This window comes from Clupea harengus, chromosome 4, assembly GCF_900700415.2.
Source record: "Clupea harengus chromosome 4, Ch_v2.0.2, whole genome shotgun sequence".
NCBI lineage: Eukaryota > Metazoa > Chordata > Actinopteri > Clupeiformes > Clupeidae > Clupea > Clupea harengus.
Window position 1 is genome coordinate 1402810 of NC_045155.1, and position 16823 is coordinate 1419632.

At 40.7% G+C, this 16823-nt stretch overlaps 1 protein-coding gene and 1 non-coding gene across 2 annotated transcripts; one reads left to right on the forward strand and one right to left on the reverse strand.

The window, feature by feature from the left end:
• Positions 1-4068: 4068 nt before the first annotated feature.
• Positions 4069-16818, forward strand: LOC105900423 (zinc finger protein 665-like; the record flags this gene model as incomplete). Its single annotated transcript, XM_042707502.1, has 4 exons — positions 4069-4111; positions 4222-4289; positions 15253-15412; positions 15815-16818. Coding segments are annotated over exons 1-4 (1275 nt in total), but the record flags the coding sequence as incomplete, so codon positions are not given.
• Positions 10511-10584, reverse strand: LOC116220399. Its single transcript, XR_004163639.1, has one exon. It is a non-coding gene; the product is annotated as a small nucleolar RNA SNORD59 (small nucleolar RNA).
• Positions 16819-16823: the final 5 nt, after the last annotated feature.

The following is a 16823-nucleotide window of genomic DNA, read 5'->3' on the forward strand; positions in this document are numbered from 1 at the left end:
GCCACCACCCTCAACTACACCACCATATATAGATAGATAGATAGATAGATAGATAGATAGATAGATAGCATATTGTTATTGATAGGCCTGACATGTCAAGGTTAGGCTATTGTTAGGCCCATACAGAAAATTATTATTTTTATATTATATTCAACTATTTATTATTATTATTATTATTATTATTATTATCAGTAATAGTAGGCCTATTAGTAGGCTATTCATTATTATCACCATCATTATGTTATTATTATTATAATTAATGATTATCGACCAATTATTATTATTGTATTATTATCATAATAATAATTAGTGTTATTATTGCTATCATTTGGATACTGTTATTATTATGGGCCTCTTGTGATCTTTACAAAAAAAATCCTACAGGTCTGTCAATGTGAGACATGAGCCTGCTTTGCACTGCAAAGGTTCTCAAATCTTGGGGCAATGTTTGACAAACATATCCTCAGGTCATCCTCGATCTGTCCGCGGTTGCGGTATTTAGTTTTGAGCGCAGTCAGTCTTGAAAAGCCTGCCTGGCACAAATATGTCGACGCGAAAAGGAGGCGCATTTTTAAGGCTATGTCGCAAAGCTGATCATTGCTATCCAGAATGACGAAATAGGGGAGATGCTTAAGTCTACTGTCACTCTTCAGCTGCTCTTTCATGTCTATTGACAGCTCGTCTGCTGAGCAGAGAAATGGATCCCGAACTTAGGCGAATGAACGGTAGTCCTCTTTGAAATAGGACCCAAACTGATTTCTGATATTCGGGGTGATACAATGTCATTTGACATAAGTATTGCGCTGAGTTTAGCTCCTATTCTACACGTCTTGCGCGGCCGGCAAAATCCGTGTTTCGGCAATTGTATGGGGTTGGCCAAGCTTAGCAATTCTATGAGCAACTACATAAGATGCCTCCAGACACTGCTTGGAGATGGTGGTTCGTTGTTGCTGGAGGCCATCACGTTCATGTTTAAAGAAGTCCACAGGCTTCTCTTTCTGACTTTTACGAATCAGAAACGTGTCCATAGTTGTGTTTGTTTGCTGATACAGTGTGTGTGAAGTTAATAAGGTTCTAATTTCAACGTCGTGTTCTTGTATGTGTGGTTGTGAACGACATGGATAAGGATAAGGCTGTGCTAGGCAATGATTCCAAACAAAACTAACTGTACACAATGTAGACAGGGACAGCACAAAATAGTATTCAAGTGCTGGTGTTTTATTTGTTGCAACACGGTGGATGATACAAAAATGTAAAGGTAGGTGTTAAGGAGAAAAGGGCTAGCTGCAGTTGGAAAAAGGTAGCTAGCTAGGCTAGCTCTCGGGGCTACGAGCTTTTTCAAAAGACTGGAGCAAATTACTCCTTAGAATAGGCTACGAATAGACCTACTGCAAGCGCAGTAAGGTATTACTAAGGAAGGAGTGAGTCTTTAAAAAGACTGCTTATAAAGCAATGAATATCTGAATGATACAGGAAACAAGAGAAATTGAACAAACTGCAGAGTCGTCTCAGGGTGAGCGCTTACCAATGCCTGCGGTTTTTTTTTTATACTCGGAAACTTAGGTGCAACTCGCGTTCAAATGATAAAACTCCGTTTTGATTGGTGGATCAGGAGCAAACCCGTATTTGATTTGTTTGGGTCAGTCCAGCCCCTTGCATTTCGCCACTGAGGGAGCTTTCACTAACCAGTGACAGGTCGGACTTAGTTTATTTTTTTTCTCCGTCTGTGACATCGCGCCCCCCCTGGAGAGTGTTCGCGCCCCCCCAGGGGGGCGCGCCCCCCACTTTGAGAACCACTGGTGTAATGTAATTGTTGTCAGTCTAAAATTATATGCTGGAAGTCTCTTTCAAAATATTTTGTCTGTCTTGGTTTGAAAATATGACAAAATGACTTGCATTTTGGTGGCACTAATAACGTGCTAACTAATGACGCACGTATTTACTTGATTTTGAGGCATAAAATGAGCGTTTTGTGAGAGCTACTGGCTTTTGCACGTTATCCATGTGTCCAACAGGTCCAAAATCAAATTTCTCCCTAAAAATGTGGGACACATTATTCATTTTTTTTTTTTTAAATGTTCAGAAATCACAGGTTTTTCCTGTGAATACGATAATTCTGAGGTGGTTGGCTGGCTCCGAATGAATTTCGTGCACAGACTTATAGTAGCCTATTAGTAACGTGTTAAGTGTATTTATTATACAGCTCCCCAGAATGTTCCAAAAAGTTCCGTTGATTTGAATGGTCCACCTCAGCATTCACATCTGTCATATCATTCCGCAAGAAGTCCGGTCATTTAACGTCACGGAAAGTCACTTGAAGTTAGCAAGTAATGGGTTGCTACGCAACACCTGAAACTTTACTGTCTCCAGGCTTTGGACAGCTATATCTATATGATATGATTATTTGAGGAAAGAAGCTGTTTAACATTTCTCTAGTATGTCTATCACCAAGAATATCAAATGTATACATGTATAGGAGGTTCTACAGCATTGCTGCAGTTTTGCAGTTGAAGTACATATGGTACTTACGGAGGATATACAGACTTAAATCTGCTATAATCTACACAGAAAAGGAGAACACGAGCACATGTACAAACAAATCAAGGTTTATTTATTTATTTAATCAAACTCGCCCAAAAAACAAGTCAGAAGCCTGCCAAGTAGCCTACGTCTTTCAACCAGATGACGACATTAATAGCACTTTCTTAACAATGCATAGTATAGTTATCAATCTTCATTGCAATTATAGCACACCAAACAATTCAATCTGACATTACAAAAAGCAATCCAACGTTAGTTGGATTCAGTTATCATTAAACCAACTCACAGCACCGCAAATAAGCATTGCAGTTCATAAAGCTTTCCAAAACTTAAATAGCTAACAAGAAGTGATGACCTCCCTGAAATGACTTTTTGCAGGTTGGGATGTCTGTTAATTGCACTTCCATTTTGTCCCATGCGTGCTCATTCTCACAGGCTCATAGTCCACCAAGCACTCACTCTATAAAGTTCGCTGCACACTTATTAATTAACCGTAACAATCTTCCGTCTTTCCGTGTGCTATTTATAGTGACGGTGCATATTTCGCTCCGTCACAGGAACCATTTATTTGTACTTTATATGAATGCTGTTTTTATGTCAAACAAATCAAAACAACAAAATCTCATAATTCTAAATGAGTGGGCCTAGTATTGTTTATTGATCATAAGGTTTTGGTAAACTGGATGGGTGAGTTGAGATGGTCTTTGGTGGTGGTGGTGGTGGAGGTGTTTAGATTAATGGTATATACCCTTACAACACTGGAGTAAAAGGTCTGCACACTGTTCATTTTCGAATCCATAGATGGATACAGCTGGTTGCTGGCGGGATCACCAGGTACAGTAACCATTTGTTTTGTTGTTGGAACATGAAAATACTTCTAAACTTGTATTGATTTATATTATGTGTCATTTTTGGTTGACTAATATAAAACAAAATGGTTCTTCTGGTCATCCTCAATGAAATGGGTGTGGCGCAGATCCTTGAAGAGTTAAAGGTATTCCACAGTAAGCCTATATTCCAAATCACTGGACCTCCATAGCCTACCAAACGGTCTTGAGGGGGATGCTGCAGCTTTAAGTATGATGTCTATGCAGTTGTTGACTTGTTGACGGCTGTATTCCTTTTAGATTCAATTATTTCTCCTTTCTGCTCTGCTTTATTTCACGTTTGCTTTCGGTGAGTGGAATTGCGTGGTCATTCCATTTGCAAGTGTAGGCTATAGCTCCTGGTTACTGTAATGAAAGAACGACCACTGTAATTTATCAAAATAATCTTGATTAAATCAAGAAACTGTTGATCTTTGTTGTTTATTACGGGTTTGTCCCGGAGACGAGCACATTCGCCAATACTAGATGGCTCTAGTTTAGCGCCTGATCGAGTTTAGCAGGCTATTTCCTCAGTATTTGGAATGCAGGCGTGGTGCTAGACTGGAATGCTCATGCCCACTGTTGTATGTGAAATAAAAGGTCCCTTGCTAAATTTGTAGGCTTTGCTTCCACTTTAATATTGAAGAGCTGAAGCGTCAACATGGTGAACTGCTGTGGTCTGGTTACGGTCAAGAATGAGCCAGGTAAGTATGGACGTGGATACTAAATATTTTAGCTCATATTTTTGTTGATCGTTTCTGATTGGCGCCTGTGGTTATTCTGGACTTTAATACAAGGCTACTGTCTTGTGTAGGGTTTGTGGAAAACGGAAGCAGTGTCAGCGAGTCGCCTATTTTAACTGCCTGCTTTCATTGGCCCGATGTAAGATAAGTGTAGGCTACAGTACTAACTAATAATAAATGAGTGCACGGGAAAGCCAACCAAACAAGGGAAGACTGAAAAAGTATAATTAATAAAAGTATTTTAACCTATTGTTAGGTTTTACCACAATAACTGTAAGGTCTCGTTTTCTAAAGCAGTAGCTTACGTCTTCGAGCAAGTTTAATTACTATGAATACACTTAACATTGCAAGCTCATCTTTGAGTTTCTTCGATGCAGTTACCAAAAGGCTAAATTAAATTGAAATAAAATTTATATTTTATATAATAGAGCAGTATGATGTAATTATTTAATTTCATGAGATACATTTTTGTCGGTAGCCAGTATAACATCCTCAAATTAATTTTTTGGATATAGGTTCAGAGATATTTGAATATGTATGCAAAAGAAACGGTCTAAATGAAAGGTTTACTCTGTGTTTGGCCCCTGGTCTTTTTTCAGTTTTTCCTGAAGAACGTTTTCTTTTTCAAAGAGGGAAATTAACGTATTGTTCACCCAGGTGGAGTTTCGTCCTACTAAGGTGTGTAATCATGAACTCACTGCTTAGAAAAAGTGAATCAAGCTATTATGATTATCTATTACAAGCAGAGCTAATTTTGACCATAATGTAAAATGTCTATTTATATGTTTGTAAGGGGACTATGGAAGAGGAGAGTGTTCCTTCTTCCAAGCAGTGCTGCATGGTAGGTTCCCTTATAGTTTTGGTGGCTAAGAGCAACATTTCTTAAGTTATGCATTAGCATGAAATAAAAGGTTTAATAATATCTGTGAAAATGTCGTCCACTTCTTTCGTTATGAGACATATAGATTGATAACTAATGCTAAAAATGAGAACTTATAAATGCTGGGAGTTTGAGCAAAGAAACCAACTTCTGAATAAAATAAAATAGAATAGAAAGTGTCAAAATCAGTGGTGAAATGACACAGTTTCAACATTCACTGGCCACAATTTGGAAAACACATGTTGTGCAGACAAATGAGACATTACACGACTGACCTGCTATCAAGAGATCACTGAAATTATTTTTAAAAAGTCCCTATAAAATAGCAATGCTCATTACTTGTGGTTTTCTTTGGTTCAGAAATTGGTCCAGACCAGTGGTTCTCAAAGTGGGGGGCGCGCCCCCCTGGGGGGGCGCGAACACTCTCCAGGGGGGGCGCGATGTCACAGACGGAGAAAAAAAATAAACTAAGTCCGACCTGTCACTGGTTAGTGAAAGCTCCCTCAGTGGCGAAATGCAAGGGGCTGGACTGACCCAAACAAATCAAATACGGGTTTGCTCCTGATCCACCAATCAAAACGGAGTTTTATCATTTGAACGCGAGTTGCACCTAAGTTTCCGAGTATAAAAAAAAAACCGCAGGCATTGGTAAGCGCTCACCCTGAGACGACTCTGCAGTTTGTTCAATTTCTCTTGTTTCCTGTATCATTCAGATATTCATTGCTTTATAAACAGTCTTTTTAAAGACTCACTCCTTCCTTAGTAATACCTTACTGCGCTTGCAGTAGGTCTATTCGTAGCCTATTCTAAGGAGTAATTTGCTCCAGTCTTTTGAAAAAGCTCGTAGCCCCGAGAGCTAGCCTAGCTAGCTACCTTTTTCCAACTGCAGCTAGCCCTTTTCTCCTTAACACCTACCTTTACATTTTTGTATCATCCACCGTGTTGCAACAAATAAAACACCAGCACTTGAATACTATTTTGTGCTGTCCCTGTCTACATTGTGTACAGTTAGTTTTGTTTGGAATCATTGCCTAGCACAGCCTTATCCTTATCCATGTCGTTCACAACCACACATACAAGAACACGACGTTGAAATTAGAACCTTATTAACTTCACACACACTGTATCAGCAAACAAACACAACTATGGACACGTTTCTGATTCGTAAAAGTCAGAAAGAGAAGCCTGTGGACTTCTTTAAACATGAACGTGATGGCCTCCAGCAACAACGAACCACCATCTCCAAGCAGTGTCTGGAGGCATCTTATGTAGTTGCTCATAGAATTGCTAAGCTTGGCCAACCCCATACAATTGCCGAAACACGGATTTTGCCGGCCGCGCAAGACGTGTAGAATAGGAGCTAAACTCAGCGCAATACTTATGTCAAATGACATTGTATCACCCCGAATATCAGAAATCAGTTTGGGTCCTATTTCAAAGAGGACTACCGTTCATTCGCCTAAGTTCGGGATCCATTTCTCTGCTCAGCAGACGAGCTGTCAATAGACATGAAAGAGCAGCTGAAGAGTGACAGTAGACTTAAGCATCTCCCCTATTTCGTCATTCTGGATAGCAATGATCAGCTTTGCGACATAGCCTTAAAAATGCGCCTCCTTTTCGCGTCGACATATTTGTGCCAGGCAGGCTTTTCAAGACTGACTGCGCTCAAAACTAAATACCGCAACCGCGGACAGATCGAGGATGACCTGAGGATATGTTTGTCAAACATTGCCCCAAGATTTGAGAACCTTTGCAGTGCAAAGCAGGCTCATGTCTCACATTGACAGACCTGTAGGATTTTTTTTGTAAAGATCACAAGAGGCCCATAATAATAACAGTATCCAAATGATAGCAATAATAACACTAATTATTATTATGATAATAATACAATAATAATAATTGGTCGATAATCATTAATTATAATAATAATAACATAATGATGGTGATAATAATGAATAGCCTACTAATAGGCCTACTATTACTGATAATAATAATAATAATAATAATAATAAATAGTTGAATATAATATAAAAATAATAATTTTCTGTATGGGCCTAACAATAGCCTAACCTTGACATGTCAGGCCTATCAATAACAATATGCTATCTATCTATCTATCTATCTATCTATCTATCTATCTATCTATATATGGTGGTGTAGTTGAGGGTGGTGGCGGCGGGCCGCGCGCTGGGGGGGCCCCAACTACCCCTAACCAGCTTTGGGGGGGCCCAGCTTGCAAAAGTTTGAGAACCCCTGGTCCAGACTATTGCTGAGTTGGGCAACTACTCTAATGAGAGCCGAATGGTGAGTGTCCTCAGGGAGGGCTTGCATTTCTTCAAGGGCTGGTGTTTGCTGTGTCTTTCATATTTCTCTGTTCTCTGTGCCATGTATGTCCATCTGAAATGATATTGTCACTAGCTGTTTTCCAACTTTGGTACTTTTTGGCATTATGTGGGTCTGTATTTGTTATATGTTTGAAATAAAGTAAAACCATATTTACCCTGTGTTCTCAGAAGCAGAAGTATGTTCATGCAGCAGACAAGACTGTGAATCAATACACATCTCAGAGATACAACAACAACAAAACTAAGAACTGATAACAAAAGCAGTGAGAAGGCAGTGGAAAACCAAGCAGAGAAAGTCACTAAATACCAGGTAATAAGAAACAATAGGAAGCCACAGGGCTTTGCTGGACATGCAGTTGAAGAAGAATGATGAGAGAGAGGTTCCACAATCTTTTTGAGAACAGATAAAAACAACACCTGAGACATCAGGAGAAGAGGAGGAAAGATGAGAAGAAGAAGGAGGATTCAGGCTGGGACTCTAAAAGAGGTAATACAAATGAATAATAAGAAAAGAAAATCGGAGAATCTGAATACGTCATTTTAGTTCCACATGTTGAAGCGTTTCAGAAATTGTTAACAAGAATCAGCAGATAGCATACAGTTGCATGTCCTGCCTGTGAAAGATGCAGTCCTACCACATGACATATAGGGAGGATGTGGCCTGCCGATTAATGGGTTTTCTTCTGCATGCAATATTCTCCTCAGTCTGCTTAAGACAATACCTGGCATATATGAGCACCAATACCATCTCAGTGATCTAAAATGTTATATAACAGTGATCAAACTGTAAGTAGTGGATCTTATTATGAAGCAATTCATGGCATTTACCTAAGGGCTATACTTTCAACGTCTTCACAACCCTCGAGATATGTATACAATGTACTACCATTGAAGGACTTAAAAGTTGGAATAAATAGCTTTAATAAAATAAAGACCAATGATCACTGGCCATACCTTTAAGAACAGCAGAAATGCCTAATTCAAAATGGACGCCAGGGAATCATGAGAATCATATCAGAATCAGAATCAGGTATTATTGACAAAGTAAGTTTGCACAAACAAGGAATTTGACTTGGTAAAGTGGCTCTCGGTGTGCTTACACAGAATATCTTAGAAAGTCTTAGAAAGTATAATCAAGGAGGAATGGCTATATACAGGAGCTTTGAATTGTAACAAAACAAATAGTGCAAAGAAGTGGAGCGTGCAAGAAGTGCAGGGATAAATTCTAGACAGTAAGAGTATAACGGTTATACAGTAAGGGTGGGATAAATTGTATTTGAGGATAAGATAAATAAATATGATTGCGGGAGTAATTGTAGAGTGGTTATTATATTGATCCAGGGTTATTGCACAGTGCCACAGTGGGTTAGCTGTTCAGTAGTGAGATGGCGAGGGGGAAGAAACTGTCTTTATGTCTGGAGGTTTTGGCGAACAGTGATCTGTAGCGCCTACCAGAGGGGAGGAGTTTGAATAGATTGTGTCTAGGGTGTGAGGGGTCTGCAGTGATTTTTCCTGCCCGTTTCCTGACTCTGGAGGTGTACAGGTCTCGGATGGAGGCAGGTTGGCACTGATGATCTTTCCTGCAGACCTGACTGTCCTTTGGAGTCTATTCCTATCCAGTTTGGTGGTCGATCCAAATCGCGACAGTTATGGAAGTGCAGAGAACAGACCGATGACTGCAGTGTAGTACAGGATCAGCAGCTCCTGAGGCAGGCTTGTACTTCCTGAGCTGGCGCAGGAAGTACATCCTCTGCTGGGCCTTTTTGATGATAGTGTTGATGTTGGGTTCCCACTTCAAGGTTCCGGGAGATTATGGATCCCAGAAACCTGAAAGGATTCCACAGTCAACACAGTGCTGTTGAGTATGGTGAAGCGGGGCAGTGCTGGGGCTCCTCCTGAAGTCCACTGTCATCTCCACGGTTTTAAGCGTGGTTCAGCTCTAGATTGTTGCGACCGCACCACAGGGTTGAGCTGTTCTTCCCGCCTATATGCAGACTCATCATCATCACGGATGAGGCCGATGACTTGATGTGTCGGGTTTAAACAGATGGGTCTCCTGAGGTGCAGTCATTGGTGTAGAGGGAGAAGAGCAGTGTGGAGAGGTGCACCAGTGCCGACTGACCGGGTGCTGGATTTTATTTCACCAGCCTCACCTGCTGCTTCCTGTCTATCAGGAAGTTTGTGATCCACTGACAGGTGGAGGTGGGCACAGTGAGCTGGGTGGGTTTGGTGAGGAGGACTCTGGATGATGGTGTAAACGGCCGAGCTGAAGTCCACAAACAGCATCCTTTGCTCCATAGGGGTCGAGAAACAGGGAGCGGAGCTTAAGTAACGTTTGCAGGATGTAGTGCAGCCCCCATGTGAATTGAATCATCCACTGAACCTGTTTGCCCAGAAGGCAAAACTGCAGAGGTTCCAGCAGGAGGCCGGTGATGCCCTTCAGATGGGTCAAACACCAGTCTTTCAAAGGATTTTATGACCACAGACGTCAGGGTGACGGGCCTGTAGTCATTCAGTCCAGTGATGGAGTGTTTCTTAGGGACTGGGATGATGGTGGAGCATTTGAAGCAGGAGGGGACTTCACACAGCTCCTGAGATCTGTGAAGATCCGTGTGAAGATGGGGGGCCAGTTGATCAGCGCAGGCTTTCAGACAGGAGGGGTGACACACCGTCTGGGGCTGATGCCTTCCTTGTTCTTCTGTCTCTGAAAGAGGGCTGGAGGGGTGAGGATGGTAACAGGGGGCAGATGATTGTGTGAAGTATGATCAGACTGCATCTTAACAAAGCAAACAGTGTTTCCTCTGATTTAGTTTTGTCATGTCATACGATACAGATTGACCACTCCTAGAGTCCTTACACATCACTTTCTGTGAGGATCAGCTATATCCAAAAGACAATAATGTGGAGGGGGTGCCTTACTTTTTGCCAAACCACACCTTAATTTCGCTTGGGTATAAAGTGTAACAAATAATAGAGTAGATCAAATTTGCAACATCTCATTTAAAACCCCGATTCTTGCGTTCCTCCTACACCGCCAAGTTCCTGCAAAGAACACACAGATGTAAATTAAAAGGCAGGGTTATTTGACCAAACTGACAAGTTTGTAAAAAAAAAAAAAAAAGAAAGAAAGAAAGCTCTTCTTAGGGCAGAAAAACTGGCCTCAGCAGATTCAGAAGAACAAAAGTCATACTGAAAGTCATAAACAAAGAGTTCAACTCAATGTGCACATTACTGGGGGAAATAATATTCTCATGATATTATCTCATGATGTAGGATCTTCAAGTATACCTTCACTGGTGGAAAAGGTAATCTAAAAATAATTTTCAATGACCATAGCAGGTAGAATGTTGGAGAACAAGCTTACTATGATGGTATTGACGATTCCGTTGCGATACATGATACGTTGGCCTAGGACATCACAACATTCCCCTTGAACCGTCTCGTTAACCTACAAATTTGAAAATCCATTAGGATAGTAGTGGTTCATCCACTGTACAGCTGGACAAGGCTAATGAACACTGCATTCTTGTATCGCAGTAAATTCAGCCTCAGCAGTTTGCATTTAGCAAATTTGCATTTTGAATCACCTGACACAGTGGAAGTAAGGTTGCTATAGACATAGACATATATACGTACGTACGTAAATATATATATGTATATATGTCTATGGTTAGACAGGCCAGAGACTATAGCGGATTGTCTGTGCGCATGCGCAAATATCTGTTTTCGCAGCAGCTGGTGATTAGGTCTAGCCTGAGGATGTCATACTCATAATTCTAGTCAGAATATGAGTCTGATACCGCTCCAATGGGCTGTGATTATGGGGCGTGTTTCAACCGAACCAGGAAAAAAAATGCCTCTTCGCTCAATTGGATATATCTAGAACCAATCAGAGCAACGTAGTATGACCATAACGTAGACCATGGGGCCAGCTGATACATTAAACTTTTACCGGATCCCGTAGGAAGGATGGCAAAAACATCTTTTCGATCGACAAATGCCTTGATCGCGTTTCTCTGTTCCTCTTTCAAAATGAATGTGCTGTCAATGTCTTCTAAAACAGACTCGAATCACCACATTTCAGCTCTCCAACGGCAGCCATGTTTGTTGAAAACGAATTCACCCCAAAAGCTCTTTGGTGACGTGGTTGATTACGTTACGGTTGATCATCTGTCCATCATCGTATAAAGCCCGCCTTGACAATTTGATTGGTACGGCAATGTCTGTCCGCAGATAATTTCTCCTCAATGGAGTAATGCCAGACCGAACTTCCCAACCAAAAATGTGTGGGCGGGGCTAAATTCGGTCCTGGTATCCAGGCTAGATTAGGTCAGTACCTACACGGAAAATCACCAGAGTCTGCACGGCAATAGTTTGCTTGTTTGTTTACAGTTTAGTAGTGGATGTTAGTCCTGTTCCCTATTCCTTTACGACATGTTTCTGTGTCACTGACAAACTTGAAGTCTTTTTTCTTGTTACGTTAATTTACGCGAGAATTACATAGCCTACTGTAATGACGTTGTTTGGTCAGCAGCTATGTTAGTGATAGTAAATATGTGGAGATGATAGTTATACTGTATATGTTATACTACTCCAAACGCAGTTGAGGCAAACTGTTACTGATGGTAGGGAGTACGTTAGACCTGTGTCATATTTCACCTTCCTGGTATTATTATTTGTAGCGTGAGTAATGATTATATTCCGACCGCGAGGATGCACGTTAATGCATCATTATATTAATTCATTCTGTACCGGACTGCAGCTACAGAGCGTTTCTGAGCAATGAAATAATGTATTCATGAATTATATGATGCATACATTTGGGCACCCCAATATATAGCACATTTTTACTACCTACAAGTATAACATTTATTCTCAAAATAGCCAGTGTGAACGATAACATTAATGGGTAACATCGTCTAAACATCCCTTAAAACAGCAATTTAATGCAATCTTTACCAAAATGGACCATTCAACGTCTCACCTGAACCCCTGATGCTGATTTATCATCACCCTGCTCTACATCTGTAGCTTCAGGCTGCTGTTTCTCCTAAACAGTAATTCATCAATTTAATAGACACTAACCATGCTTAGTTGACTGCTAACATTGATCGAGAGATTACAGGGAACAGAGAAAGCCTTATTACTATCCAAGGGATCATATGGGCCTACTTATCACCAGTTAATATCCCTTTTGAGTTGATAGCCTGCTGGTACTAGGCTAAATTAGCATGGTCCCATTATGTGGACAGGTTAGCTTTAATGCATAGCTGTGGACAAGAATCACTTATTTGCGAAGACATCACGTCGAAGACAATGACGTCTCATTCATTATTCACTCATATACGATGACGTCTCATTCATTATTAACTCCACACTTGGTGAAAAAAATGTTTCATGCCATAAAGTGCGACTGTTTTAGTCTCTCACCTGTAGAGTTCCTCCACTGCCCTACTTTTTCTCCCCTGTAGGGTTCCTCCACTGCCCTACTTTTTCTCCCCTGTAGGGTTCCTCCACTGCCCTACTTCCTCTCCCTTTTCCGCCCAAGCAGCTAACAAGAGAACTGCTAGTCAACTGCAACGGGAACGAACAAAGCACCACAACAGAAGACGAACTGCAACGGAACGAGCGATCGAATCCTCCGACCTAAACCGCAGTTTAACAAAGACGACATCACAGCAAGGACAACCTTCTCCATCTACAGACATTATCAACTCCTCTCTGCCTAATCAAAACATCGGAAAGACTTTTCACCCATGGACTGGTAACTTCCAATGTAACTGGACATTTAGCTCTCTTAGCTTACTCACAACCTTGCTAAGCATATGACTGACTACATTTGCCATGGTTTATTATGTACTTGATCTGTGTTGTTCACCGAACATAATTGTTGATGTATATTTGGGTGGTTATTTGGTAGTTGGCTTCGCCACACCATCTAAGGGTTATCGTTAGGATTGCTTCTAAGACACATAGGGTCTTGCATGCATCACTAACCATTTTCCTCTTATCTTCGTAATCATACACAATTAGATATACATTGGCATTCACATAGACACACACGCGAAGGGAACACTCGAACTTCGCGCTGCACATAGGCTCGTCCTTGTTCACATCACATGTATGTTCGCGAACGTGCACACACATGCACGCGGAACTGCGGTGATCGGTTAAAGGAACACACACACACAACCGAGAGCGAACACCCGAGTACACAAGCTCACACGTACACTCCTTCAATTAATTCGCTAGATTGCATATTGTGTGTTATTTCTTATCATTGTGTAAATAAATACTTAGATTATATATGCTGGTCTATTTAAAGTTACACAAGAATGAATGCTGCCAACCTCTTCTATCCAGAACTCTAATGACCTTCAACCTTGCTATTAAGGTAACTTTGGTTGTAGTTATTATTATAATTATTAATCAGAGTTTCAAATTGATAGTTTAATATATTTATTGAGACTGATTTGTGGATTGAGACCCTTTGTGTGGCACCCCCCTAGGTGTTCAACTTAATTGATCTGCCTTTGTGTTGAATGGTTGATGCCTATCCAATCGTATGAGATTACCAACATATTGCTGTCGTCAGGATAGTACCAATGTGTCTTGGTGGCCCTTGTGAAGACGGTATCACAATTTACACACTATTGCACCCACATTTACCCGGCGCCTGCTCACAATGTAAGGTACCTACATAGTCTGGTACTCCCATGTGAGACTGGTACCAATTACACCTACAGGTGTACCTGGTAAAGTGACCCGTAGGTGCATGTCAAGAAAATCACTGAATCACAGAAAGATATAGAAACTTAAAGGTACAGGTACAATTTTGGTCAAATTCAGCAAGTTGCTCCTCACGGTCCTCTAGCTGTCTGTTCAGGGTGTGTCCTCAAAATAACTCTGGTGTTCGTATAGTCTTTGCCCCCGCAAATGGGAAAGAATCAGTGCCAGTGTGATTTGATTAGCTGTTGAGCTCAAATGTCATCAACCTCTTGCCAGAAGCACAGACTACAACTTTTAATGCTTAACATTAGCAAAAATAAATGTGTACTAATTTGTATGGCACAAAAGTAAACCCATGGTAACCTTCTCTCTTTCTCTTTTTGCTCGCAACCTCTTCCCCAGGTGTCTATCCTATTGTATGAAGATTAAATAAAAGGAGCAGTACAAGACCAAGTCAGCAAGCATCTCTAAGAGAATTGTGAGTAAATAAACCATTTCTATGTCAGTATCAATAGATGTACAGGCAAGGTTTAGTTAGAGTACTGCCAAAGATAAAGCCTTTTTTATTCATGTAAATTGTATTTACTAGTGTTACATTCTTGAAGGAAAGTACATCATCTCCATTACCGTTCAGTTCACACATCCACCCCATCCCCCTACTACACTCCTTTGTGTAGTCTCAGCAGGTTGAGTTATGGCCATGCCCGCACGAGGACCATCACATGTAGACTGTGCTCACAGACATGGAATTCCTGCCCGTAATCCTATGTCATGCTAGTTTGCATTCCAAAAGCTCCTACAGCTGATTGGCTTAGGTTTGAGTCCAGGAAGCTAATAGGTCAGACAGGGGAAGCATTATATTAACACCACACAGTCAAATTAAAGTAATCACATTTTTAAGGCTGGCACTGAGAGTATACTGTATGTGTAATTCACCAGCAGTACAACTATACTGTAGTTCTTTCTTTGCAGATTTTCACTATCGTTGCATTGAAGGATAGTTTGACCGAGTTTCTGTTTCCAAAACAGAACTAAAGTCAGAAATGTCTGGATTTACTGAACCATCACAACCGCTCATGTCAGTGAAGAAGGAGATAAAAGAAGAAGAATTTGATGATTTCCTACAAGAGTATTGGCCTGCAATTCAGATAGTGGAAGAAAAGCCTGGACCCGAATGTGAATGCAAGACTGAAATGTACACGTCACAAACCATGACCTTGAAAGAAGAAAAGTATTCACCAATGGAAATTAAAGACGAAGAAGAATTTGATTTAAGTGAATATGGTCACTATGTCTCTTCTCCTGCAAGTAAGTTGCTTGTTCATCGTAATGTGTTATGTATAGTTACAATACTTGAATTTTAGAGAACTTTTGGCTAACTTGTGCTTCACACTGTGAGGCCTATTCAGAGAACAGAAATACTGTGGGGATAACTTACTTATGGGATACTATTTGCAGTCTGTTACATTCAAAATACAGAAAGTGTCTGCCAAAAAAAATGTCTAGCTCTGTAATTCATGTGTGTGTATCTCTGTTAACATTTACATTTAGTCTCTAGGTAGACACTTATCCTAAGTCACTTCCAAGCACATTTCCAGCAAATAAGCAATATATACAAAAATCCAAAATATGTATATGTATTGTAGAAATTACATCCCAGATAGAGGAGAAGAGTAAAGATATTGCTGAACTTTTTAAATAATCTTACAGGAGACATTCAAAGGATCCAATCTAACAAGAGAGGGAACACTGAGAAAAAAAGAAACAAAGACAGAAGTTACAATCGCTCACACTTAACTGTACATATGATGACACATACTGGACAAAAGCCACTTCAGTGTTCTCATTGTGGAAAGACCTTTAATCACAAATCTACCCTCAAGGAACACCAGAGGATCCATACTAGGGCAAAGCCACATCAGTGTTCTCAGTGTGGAAAGGCCTTTACCTGTATGTCTCATCTCAAGATACACCAGCAGATCCATACTGGAGGAAAGCCACATCAGTGTTCTCAGTGTGGAAAGACCTTTCATCACATATCTAGCCTCAACAAACACCAGAGGATCCATACCGGGGAAAGCCCTTATCAGTGTTCTCAGTGTGGAAAGGCCTTTTATTTCAAATCTGACTTTAAGGCACACCAGATGATCCATACTGGAGAAAAGCCACATCAGTGTTCTCAGTGTGGAAAGGCCTTTAGCCAAATGTCAAATCTCAAGACACACCAGAAGATACATACTGGGGCAAAGCCATATCAGTGTTCTAAGTGTGAAAAGACCTTTACCCTAAAGTCTTCTCTCAAGAGACACCAGACTATCCTTACTAGGGCAAAGCCACATCAGTGTTCTCAGTGTGGAAAGGCCTTTACCTGTATGTCTCATCTCAAGATACACCAGCAGATCCATACTGGAGGAAAGCCACATCAGTGTTCTCAGTGTGGAAAGACCTTTCATCACATATCTAGCCTCAACAAACACCAGAGGATCCATACCGGGGAAAGCCCTTATCAGTGTTCTCAGTGTGGAAAGGCCTTTTATTTCAAATCTGACTTTAAGGCACACCAGATGATCCATACTGGAGAAAAGCCACATCAGTGTTCTCAGTGTGGAAAGGCCTTTAGCCAAATGTCAAATCTCAAGACACACCAGAAGATACATACTGGGGCAAAGCCATATCAGTGTTCTAAGTGTGAAAAGACCTTTACCCTAAAGTCTTCTCT